Source organism: Triturus cristatus, chromosome 9, assembly GCF_964204655.1.
Source record: "Triturus cristatus chromosome 9, aTriCri1.1, whole genome shotgun sequence".
Taxonomy (NCBI): Eukaryota; Metazoa; Chordata; class Amphibia; order Caudata; family Salamandridae; genus Triturus; species Triturus cristatus.
In genome coordinates, this window is record NC_140592.1 from 403,548,665 (window position 1) to 403,560,788 (window position 12,124).

At 44.9% G+C, this 12,124-nt stretch overlaps 1 protein-coding gene across 1 annotated transcript in view; it reads right to left on the reverse strand.

Annotated features, from left to right (window-relative positions):
- BCKDHA (branched chain keto acid dehydrogenase E1 subunit alpha) overlaps positions 1 to 12,124 on the reverse strand; it is a 205,588-nt gene that overhangs the window by 67,101 nt on the left and 126,363 nt on the right. Inside the window, exons 7-8 of the mRNA XM_085625275.1 lie at positions 2,530 to 2,736; positions 1,083 to 1,224 (exon numbers count right to left, since the gene is read on the reverse strand). Coding sequence (XP_085481401.1) covers positions 1,083 to 1,224; positions 2,530 to 2,736 — 349 coding nt within the window. The remainder of the gene's footprint in view (positions 1 to 1,082; positions 1,225 to 2,529; positions 2,737 to 12,124) is intronic.

Below are 12,124 nucleotides of genomic sequence, written 5' to 3' on the forward strand. Positions count from 1 at the left end.
GTTCCCGTGGGGTTCCTGGTTACATAAGGCTTTACTTTTTTCAATCAAAAAAGAAGCCATGGTGTCCGACCACTTTATCCGCTTCAAGTCCTCTGTGTGACTGCCTGAGTGGGTGTAGGCAAGTTCTTGGTAGCATGGGGTGGGGGTGAATAATATTATTTGTGCCCGGTGGTCACTCTCATCTTGTGGAGCTATGTGGTAATTCTCGATCAGGGGCAATATTTCTCTAATCCCTAGAGTAAAGTCCAGAAACAAGTGGGTTCGACCATCTGACCTGGTCCATGCAGGCGGAATATCAGTGGGGCGACGCCCATTCAGTACGGTAAATCCTAGGCTGCTAAACTGCATTGCCACATACTCGACCAATGTCGAAGGTTTGTTTCCTGCTGGAATCGACTGCGGAGCAAAGTGTGAAGGAACTCTTGGGGGGGGTCGAGCCCTAACTCTTCAACAAAATTACAGTAGAGGTTGGTGTTAAAATCTCCTGAGATGATGTTGGGTGTGCTGCCGTACTTGCTACAGATGGTTACAGATGATGTTAATCAGGCTGTCCATTTTAGATTTTTTCTTAGTGGTGCAGGGAGGGATGTAAACGTTGAGGAGGAGCAATTGGGTACACATACATACATACATACATATACTTTGTTCCTTTCTAGCTTGGCGTGGATGGCACTGTGCTAATCCAATACTTAAACTTTGGTAGACAACCAGACTTTCAAAGTGAGCAGATTCAGCGTCGCTGTTGTTGTAGGGTGCTCTATTAAGGAGCTGCTCTCCCCCTAAATTTGGGAACTTCCCAGAGTTCACTGCTTCCTTTGTTGCACGATTTATGCACCACTCTAAGCCTGAAAGCGTCTTGTTTTGATATATATATATATATATATCTCAGAAGTGCAGAGATCATTATCCATTTTTTTATTATCTTCTATTGAACACTTGTGTTATTATCCCTGGAACAGCTTTTAAGGCAGGTTGTGACATGTACAAGGAGCCCGAGCCATGCTTTGACAGCCTGACAGGTAATCTTAAGTGGCGTGTGTGGTGCCGTTAAGAAAAAGGAAATGATGAGCAACCCCACTAACCTGTATGTCATGGCCTCGATGAGGAAAGGCTGGTTCTCTGCCACGGCTCGGCGTCGGGCCTCCTTCACAGCATTATAGACGGCAAACACATCATTACCGTCCACTCGGATTGACATGATGCCATAGCCAGGACCCCGAGCAGCTAAAAGGCAGAAATAGTGGTTATTTGCACATGTATTTCCTTATCTGTCATTTTCCTCCTAATCCAACTGTATGTGACTGTTCTACTCACAATCCCACTCTACCAGTTAGTGCCATTCTTCATTTGAAAATCGCTTAGGTGCTATTGATTTCTGACATTTTAATATTACAGACCTACTTTTTATCCCATAATTAGTGTTCATATCTCTTCTGTAATTCTTTCAATTGTCTTGCTTTCTATGCCGCTTTCATTTGGTTTGAAAAGTCACGACAGGTTGACTGCAGCCATTCCTATCTATAGGAACAAATGTGATAGCACGGGTGGGCTAGTGCCAGGAGAGAGGAAACAAGCCCATCAGGATTCATACTTCAGTCTTGGTGCCCACCCACCACGTGTTACCATGCATGGTCCTCTGAAAGATCTATGATGACTGACTGTCCTCTACCTTGGGGTTGGTGACTGACATGGTGGCGAATTATGCCACCACTGGCTGGTTGGCTTCCAGTCACATCAAGAGGGCCCTGAAAGCAAGAGGAAGCGTTGGCCAAGATATTAGCTGATGGGCCAAGATTTTCCTAGACAAGCTACTGTATTTTTTCACTCTGAATGAGGCTTGACTAATGAGCCTGGAACAAAATCATTCCTTATTTTGAGGCTGAAAGACTTGACAACTTATTCTTAAGAAAATGCACGTCAAATGAAACAAGAACAACGTAGTGCAGATTTTGTAACTACGGGGGCAGGCTGTGAACCCTGTCCTTAAACCATACATGTGATTATGGGAAGCATTAACACAAACATCTTGGAATGATTCCTAAACCAAAAAGTGATTTAATAGTGGTTTCAAAATGCATACTACAGAGTGCCTGATATACCAGTATAAGTGTGCCAAAAGCTCATGATTTAGGGCTTGATTGCATATTTGTTTTCATTGTGCTTGTATGTACTCTGCACTTCATGATCAAGATAACAGAATACAATAACATAGTAATTGGAAGCTGGAACCATTCTTTTCACATACAGCTGAAGGATGGGCAGAGCAAATAACTCAAGATCTGACAAAAGTGGCAAATATATGGACACAATGCTCCACAGAGAATACCTAGCTGCTTAGACTAGAAGTTTACCAAATACACCGCTTCCTTCATTTTAGTGAGAGCAACTTAGCGTAAAATTAGCCCATATTACTTGGAGTCTGCAGAACACCTACTGTCTAATGGCAGTTTCCCAATATGGCCATCTGGCCACTTTTTATTACCATTTACCTTTTCAGGCCTTTAAATTTTGTGCTCCATTGGTACATACCAATGCCATCGCCCCGGTACTGCTCTGAGGTGGGTGTGGAGATGGCGTACCCGTTGTTCCTGCAGAAGAAGATGATGGGGCACTCAAGCGTGGCAGCAAAGTTGAAGCCAGCATGTGCATCCCCTTCGCTGGCTGCCCCCTCTCCGAAGTAGCAGATCACGATGCGGTCAGTATTCTCACGCTTAATGGCGTAGGCCGAGCCAACGGCTGATAATATAGGAGAAAAAAAGCAATGGGCTCAATAAACAGGAAGAACCAACAAGCAAGGTCACTTCTGTGTTCCAAGGGAGATGCAAGATTGTGAAGTAACCACACATTATAGCAGTAAAAACAATTACACTAAATAACCAGTACAAACGAGGATTGACCTGCACAAAGTAGGACACTTCCTAAGAGGCTGGCATTTCTGAAAGTCAGATAGGGCTGGGATAGACTCATACTCATGTCGGACAAAGGCCTCATGTGACTGATCTGAACCTAGCCCTGACGGCTTTTCAGAGGCACTGGTTTGTGGACAAATCTCTTGCGGTGCCTCAGTGAAGCCAGTCTCAGATCTAATAGAGATAGATTGCGCTCACTAGAACCAAGGATCGTTGGCCCAGCATCAATGCAACATTTTAAAAGAATACCGAAATTATATTGTAAGGGGCTGTGTAAAATTAGAATTCTAAATTCTAAAGTCCCAGTATTTTTCTTGGGAGTTAGATCCTCTGCATTACCATTGTGGGTGTGCTGATACCATCACTTATATAATCTACATTTAGTGGCGGCCAAGTAGCAGGGTCAGGGATGGTGTTGACCTCGAGAATAGATGAGGGAATGGGTCTTTATGGATAAGATTCAAGAACATTGCAAAAATACAGCCAATAAGAAGAAAGGATTGACTCAGAAAGGGAGTATGAGAAGTAATTTAGAGAAAACCATGAAGGCCTGATAAAAATTATTAAGGCACAACATAGAATATAGCTGGAAAAAAAAATCAACAGTAGGACATAGGAAATCACTTGCCATGAGGGCTCGTGGCAAAGAAATAAATGCAATAATGAGTAAAATCTGCAAAATAATCCAAGTCCAAAATATGCAACAAAACAACAAAGTCAGGCAGCATCCCTAGAAGAAATTAAAAAGATCTGTTTAGCCCACAAATTCAGGAGTCTTTTATAATGAATGCCACCATAAAAAGCAATGAAGAACTGCACGGTCAGCATCGAATGAGCAAATGTATCCTTTCATCAACAAATCACATTTCAGAAATATAAAGCGTCATATAAACCCATTATGTTAGCACTAGCCCAATACATAAATAATTGATTTGCCCCACACGATCTAATGTCATCGGAGGTGCAAAGCAAATGTGTTACACTAATCAATGAAAGACTCGGACAGGTTAGGCCTACAGCGTGCAAGCATTAACAGCCGTAAATGTAGCTACGGCTTCCTCTTGAGTTCTTCCAGAACAGCATTTCATCACAAAATAAATGTGCACATTTTGCTGCATGAGGTGTCAAACCAGAGAATATACACACATGAAGATTATTAGAAGACAGCAGCAGCCATCTTTTCCAAGATGCAATTGTGGCCTAGTGGAGCACAAGCTAGAAAAATGCATTTCTAAATGACTCCGAGATTGTGTGTTTCGATTGCAATAGATTCATATTATTATGCAAATATAATTCTAATCAGAAAATAACTCCCACACAATAAACCGACAAAGGAATAAAGAAATAATTTTAAAATCTAGCCCAAGGTATATCTTTACCTATGAAATCCCTTTTGCTAGGCTTTCGTGGTCATATGCATGTGGTAATGCTGAGTCGGCAGGTGTTGTGAGAAAACTTAGAAGAGTAGAACAGTTTGGAGGAGACCAGGCCCTACTGAGCCGGAGAGAGACACACTTTTCCAAACCACGTCATTCAAACATGCAGAGATACATATAATACAAAAAATATAGGAGAGCAAGCCTTTTCAATGTATTAAATCAAAGATATTTAATATTCACATTTATTACATGTTGCGTCTCTCTGGTACTTTTTCAAAAGAGGACTGTAGTGTGCATTTGCTTTTTAATAAGAAAAATCAATTACCAGATTTCAGAGCGAAGTGCAAGTCTTGTAAACTGCCTGCTTTTATTTTCTGAAGTTACGCGTCTTATCCTACGAGTTGTGTTAGGGCGTGTACTTTGGCGCCCTCTGCCCTCAAAAACAGAGTCGCACGAAGCCTGAAATCCTACCGATAACAAGCATTTGCAATGCAATAGGTCTCGCATTGGTGAAAGTTAGAGCTACTGGCGATGTAAATGACAATGTTTCCTACTTGTGTTTTTTTTCTGCAGGGTGGTTGTGAGAATGCATGAGCTGTTTGATGTTTACAATCAGCAGGTTTGAAAGCATCTAAACACAAGCATTTGCAATGCAATAGGTCTCGCATTATTAAAGTTTGAGCTATTGGCATTGCTAAATAATGCAACACCAATAGCTCAAACTTTAATAATGCGAGACCTATTGCATTGCAAATGCTTGTTTGAGAATGCGTGTTATATAACTTGGATTCTCAAAGTATGGTCCGGGGGTCACTTTTAGCCCTACTGACGTTAATATGCGAGCCCACTTTGAACAGCAGCACTGGGCTGCTGTTTATTTGACAGAGCGCTAAAATTAAGTAGCAGCACTAAGATGTTCATCCTTCCGAGGTCGATAAAATGAGCACAATTCTTCATCTATAAAAAAAAACAGCTACTTTACGTAAAGGTGCGCTTTAAAACTACATGCAATTTATGTGACTTACATGTGTGTAGACAAACACGTATTCAGAGTCGCCCACGCGGGATCTACAGTAGTTTCTTAAAAGCAGGACAGTTTTCAGTCGCAATAACTTCACGAGTGCGCACTTATGCTTGCGTTTTTAGCCCTGGTCCGCGCTGTAATAAGTATAAAGACACACACACTCGAGCGCACACACATGGATACACACTGACACACGCACACACACATGCATACACACTGACAAAGGCACGCAGACAGGCACACACAGACACGTGCACACACGCACCAGTACCTGTTGGGGATCAGCTGCGGGTGTCCACACGCGGGTCCTGCACGTTCCTCACTGGTGCACACGAGGGTTTGCCCATACATACTGTGCATCATGTGCTGACACAGCCTTTTCTCTGCACAGTGTAGTGCACAAATGGCCTTGTGCTGGGAGTGTGCTTTCTTCCTTTCAACAATGTGCAGGCCCCGTTCTCTCCGAGTAAACACCGCGTGAGCGCTCCTTTTATTAGCGCCTCGAGGCGTCGGCCCAGCTCTCCAGGGGTCTGTGTGCTGCATACAAATGACAACCCTGCTGCTTGTGCGCTCCCTGACAAAGGGTGAGGCTCACCTTACTGTTCACTGAAGCCTCGAGGCCCTGCGCAAGCTAGCAGCACTAGGATGTTTATCCTTCCGAGGTCGATAAAATGAGCACAATTCTTTATCTATTAAAACAACACTTCAGAGAGAAACACCCCATCTCTAAACATTACCCCGAGGAGCAACGTAGCACACCGAATCTTCGCAACGCTGGTGGGTGTACTTTAGTGAATGGGTCTCGTTGCAACATTTAACAAGTCCACCCTTCCAAACAGCATCTAAAAAACACAGGCCTATATAAGGAACCAGTTAAGGGATTTGGTCGAGCTAATCAACCAATCGCAGCAAGTATGGTGTGGAGTTATGGGAATTGTAGTGCCTCCATACTTTATAAACATGACTGAAATCCTGGGACTAATCAACCAATCGCAGCAACCATGGAAAGGAATTCTAGGGTATGTAATTCCTCAATACTTCGTATACGTAATTCAGACCAAAAAACAAATACATTGTGCGAAATACATGCACCTCCTCTGAAGTGGTAAACAATTTGCTTACGTACCGTTAAAAAAAGCCCTGAAACCAAATTAAATTATATAAAGCACGATTATTGTAGGCATCGTAAACTGCTTTTCAAGGCTAACGGGGAGAACTCGTAGCCCACACAACAAGGTAGAAGCGCGTAACACACAGAAATTATTCGGAAGCATGTTATGCTCATATAGACAGAAGAAATCAAGTTACGGGCAAGCATACCCAACCGTGTCAGCTTAATAAAAAATGCAAAGAGGGCTTAGCCGCAGCCAGGGACACTAACCAGTTCTTCGGAAAGCAGCAAGAACCTGCGAGCGCTGGAACCAGGAAGAACAAGCAAAAGAGAAAGCAGCTCCACATGCAGGCCGAGGAGAAGACCTGCGAGGGCTGCCCGCGCATGCGCGGTACATGTAACTTTTGCGTGTTCTGCAGCTCGTGCCCAGTGGCGGCGTGTGCGGACTTCAACACCGCCAGACTTTTAATTAGTGCTGCGCGGCTCGTGCGGCCCAGGGAGGGGGCTGCCAAACAGTACAGGAAGTCCGGCGGGAGCCCACCCCACCTTCGTGAATGGTGCATGGTGTGGACAAAGCAGGATTTCAGGCGGGGCTCCTGTGAGCAAAACGGAGCCCCGCGTGTTGCTGCAGTGACCGGCAGGAAAAGCAGAGGAGCAGCGCCGAGTCCCAACAAGAGCCGGTGAGTGCTTGGAGCGCGCGTGCGCATTTAAAAAAAAAAAATGAAATAGCATGAGGCGCCTCGGACGTGCGTGTAAACGAAAGTGAAACTGCATGCTGGCTTGCGAGGGAAGGGGGACAGGAGATGTGCACGCCGCGTGGCTGTAGGCACGTACACCAACTCAAATCCGCCGAGACCATGCGCGTGCCCATCTGCTGTCCCACTTCCGAGGCAAGTCAGCAACAATAGATCTCGCTGGCGACAGCGCTTCGCGCTGCGTTCGCCAGGCGATACCTAAAAAAGCAAGCTAATAAAGCGGATGGATCAGGAGGCAGAAAGTGAAACCAAAAAACCTGGATTAATCACAGCTTCCGAGCTTAAGTAAATTGTGTGATATGAGGCTAATCTTTTATTTTACTGATTACACCCAAACCTGGCTGCAGAAGCAGCTAGATAGGTGGCATTTGTAGAGCGGGTGAGGTGGTTACTCCTGTAACTAAAGACAGACTGCAAACAGTCACATCCCTCAAAATGAGGGCTAGTTCTATAAAGAATAATAAAGACATCGTTTTTGTCGAGGGGATGGGGAAGAAACAGACCAGTGGCAGCTGGTGAATTTTCTAAGTGGTGTGGCGAAAACATGCATCATGAATTGCACTGAGCGAGGAAATATGAGCTGGTCTATCTCTCCCATTTGGAAGTAGAGGGGCTTCTGGCATTTATCTGCACAGTAGCACCAGTGGTCAAACGTACTATACACCTAACTACGAATTTGTTTCAACTGCACCCAATTTATCTCTCCCGCAGATGCTTCTCTTTAGTAACGCTATGTTGCCTTTGTGGCCTCGTTTGCACTATAGAATACTGTATACATTTATGCAGCTTACCCATTCAGTCTACTGGCTAAAAGCTCAGAGAAACCAGAGAAACCAGCACTGGTTTCTGTGACAGGCGAGACCCAGGGACACCAGACTCTGGAGCTTAGGGACGACGAGAAAACATAAGTTGACAAAATGCTTCCTAACTGATTTAGTAGCCAATGCAAACAGCTTTGGCGCTGGGTGACTGTTCAGCGAGATTTGTTAAGAGCCATGGCTGAGAGTCACTGTGTACAGAGCCATTAAGAGCACCAAGAACATTGGACAGCGAGTGCAACGTCTGCTGCGCCACAGGAAGGAAAATGTGCAAAGTTATCACCAGGAAAGGCAAAATTGTAATAGTAAAGCAAGTATTGTAGAACACCAAAAAGAGAGGGTGTTCAATCGCAAATACAACAGGTGGAATCAGATTAACAGAATTTGCATGAGCTTCATCTAGAAATAATTGTACTTCTTTAAAGCGTAAGCTTGACCGTATATATTGTAGCGCTTTAAATGAGCACCAGTTACATTATGTAGTTTCAGACACTGGTAGATTACGTGATTTGCCCAGAATCAAAGGTGTTGAGGTTACGCCTCAAACTAGAACCTCGGTCCCCGGTTTCAAAGTTGGCAGGTCTGGCCATAAGGCCACATTCTCTACCTGTATGAAATAAACATAAGCCATTTTTACTTACTTTATTGCCTACTACATTAGAATATGTAATCCTTCCACTTAAAGCTTTATAACTCAGGCATTAGTCCACGAGAGAGTCAATGTAAGTCACTAAGCAGCGTGGTTGCAATTGAAGACAGACTGATGCAAACAAGGAAATTTCACAAGGCCATGAGGGATGATGGCATATTCAGCGTCCACTAAAACTGAAACTCCTGTGACACTAGTATTCATTCTGCTGCAGTCCCTCTGTTATGATAACTAAGGGCTGTAAAAAGGTAAGCCCAGACATGCGCCTTTCAGAGCCTCGCTTTCGCTTACGATGCAATAATGAACAGAACGAGGTCAATGAATCAGGGATGGTTTACAGTGCTACCAATACAATACATTGTAAATGTATACAAATTAGAGGGCCGGGCTGCAAAGCTATAAGGCAGAAGCCGCTGCTGAAACGAAAAATGGGGGGGAATCAATACAAAGCTGAAAGAGGTCTCCACCTCGGAGGGTGGTGGGGTGAGCAAGTGGGATGGGTGAGATGGTGTGCACAGCACGGGAAATGGGGGAGAAGAGTCATGGGCAAGGTGACAAAAAAATGAATGTTACCGTGTGCAGTGAAACCAGTGCTCATGTAAATTGGTCGAGATCGCTTTCTATAAAACTGAAGAAAACAAAAAAACAAAGGGGGGAGGGGCAAATCAATACAAGGTGGAAAGAGGTCTCAACCTCGGAGGGGGGCGGGCAAGTGGGAGGGGTGAGATGGTGTTGGAAATGGTACTGGAGATGGGGGAGATTAGCTATTGGCAAGGTGACAAAATAAAACATCTGAGAAGAGCCGCAAAGCTATGAGGCAGAAGACGCTGCTGAAACAAAAAAAAATCAATGGCCATCTTGAAATAGTCTTGCTTCCTCTGATGAAATAGAAATTACAAACATCTGTTTTTTAATCAGCGAGGGTGGTTTATTAATTGCATGTCATTCACAATAAACACTAACTCCACAATTAAAATGTGTTCAAGTTATTTGAATATCAAAGACATGATTGCAGCCCATGGAAGCAAGACAACAGCAAGATAGTCTCTGTTGAATTTATAAGGCCAACGACTCGCTTAAATTCCCCGCGCTTTGCTTAGCGCGTACGTTGCCATGGGGTTTGAGCATCCTTAGTTATTTGGTTACTGCACAGAGATAAATGTGGTTAAAAGGGGGGCTCGCGTATGTAGCGAATACGGCTATGAACTTACTGGTATAGCCGTTTTACAGCTAAAGCGGCTCGGCGTCTTCTCAGCATCCCGTGGATCTGGGCTTAAATTTCCCCGAGCTTTAATGTGTATATTGCCATGGGGTGGAGCCTCCTTAGTTACTTAGTCACTGCACAGAGATAAATGCGGTAAAAAGTGGGGAGAACACACAGAAGTTTAATTGCTAGAATTTTTCTCTTCCTTTTATGTCGGCGGGAGGCGCATCACGTGAACATGGTGGCAACGGGGTCGCAAGTCGGCGACTCACAGGAACTGGCGGATGGGCAAGGTCTAGATGGCTGCAGAAATTGGCGAAGGCTGCTTCGACTGGCAGGAACTTGCGGATGGGCAAGGTCTCAATGGCAACAGACATTGGCGAAGGCTGCTGTGCTCCGCATGATAACTAAATTGTAGTCGGTATGCAGACTGGCTCAGGCCAGGTTGAGCCAGTTTGGTGGAGTGGGTAGCCCAATAGCAACACAGAGCCTGCTTCGAAGCGCTGAAAAGCGTCTAGCATAGTCGGTGTGGGGATTGGTACGGCCGGGCTGATGCCACAGAGGGCTGGGGGAACACCGGCTAGTGAGGTGAAGATAAGCATGGGGCAGGTTATGTAGCTGCAAGGAGGTGATATGCGAGGCTAGGAAGGCAGCACACGGGGACTTGAGCCAAGCATAAGTAGGTCTAATGTGAACTGGTACAGATAGCGGAAGAGAAAATACAGTCTGAACCCGCTTTTTTAATATTTACACAACACAAGCAAAGAAATGTTAATATGCTTACTGCGGTCAGAGGTATAGCTGCCCACCCGGCGCGGAACTCGAGCATGTTCCACGATGACGCGCTCACCACATAGGTCTTTACCATTGAGTTTGTAGACTGCATCGCGTAGATCATCAAACTCTACAAAGCCATAGCTTAAACGGACAGACCACCACTGGTTGTTTGTTGTAAACAAGCGGCAGTGAAAGCGATCTTTCGCGATCGCTATTGTAAAAAAACACGCCCGCGAGTGGTGCGCGCCACAGCGAGCCATGTGGTTTCAATTATCACGCCTGTGCCTGGGCACGATAATTGAAACCACATTGCTGGCGGTGTGCATAATAGACACCAATAGGCCATGGGCGGAGCAATGCGCCCGCCTTTGGCCAATTGCGTGCTGCCTTTAATAAAAAGACGCACGCAAAGGCCAATAGCGTGGCCCAAAAGGAAAAGCACAAGCGTGTGCGATTCCTAGGGCGATTTTGAAACCCCGTACAAGAGGTCTCTCGCTGCGCGAGCAGTGCTAGGCACTGCAACGCTAGGCGCGAGACCTAAAAACCAAGGATTTCACACCACGTTCACGAGTGTACATCCAATTCACAAAAATGCTAGGGGTGGCGCAACCGACATCACGCTGCCTTCGGTGACATCAGAAGGTTGACTCATCGTCCCACCTTAGCCAGCATAGCCTCCTATTTTTTCCTAAGGGGCCAAAGAAAGTAAATGTAAAGGTAACTTTAGCAGCATTGCTTCTAGAGCCCAGGTGACCTTTTGTTTCTGCAGCTGCAATCATGATATCCCCAGATCATTTAGTGCCAGAGGAGGACAATAGATGGCAATCCATGCACAATTAGCACCTCTGTGTCCTCCATCTGAAGGGTGGTAAGAATATCAAAGATGGGGAAGGGGGGGCTATACAAAGGAACTATACATAAATTAACTATTAGTTTACTTAGTTTATGGATCTCGAAAAGATTACATTCTATATCAACCTTGTCTCGATTCAAACACTTGAGGTGCAGGTCACACTTGGGCCTCTGTAATGCATGTTACACAATCTACAAAATTGCCTTACCTTTCCTCCCTCTTATTCTCAGGACTAGCCAAGTCTTCTGTGCCCCTGGTACCAATGCTGGAAACTGAGGCGATAGAAAGTGGAAATTACAGAAAGCACTTTCTTTCTGGTCCTGCTTTCATGGCCTTCGAGACCATGGCAATGTCTGGAGTATACCATAGGGCAAGCTGAGGTGGTAGTTGCCACCTGTGGGTAATCCCTGGCTCAGTGGTCTTCAAACTAGGAAGATGAGGTTCAGGCAAAGAGGAGCACTTAACCTTTCACTAAAATCCTGAAGTATGCAGACACAAATCAGGGAGAAGAGAAATGCATGCTATACAGTGAAAGAAAACTGCAGCCAGGAGCCACTCGGTAATAGACAATCAGTAACTTCTTTTGTCATTCACACCCTGGTGGTGCTTTAAAAGATTTAACTTAACATAACTGTGATGCTAGAA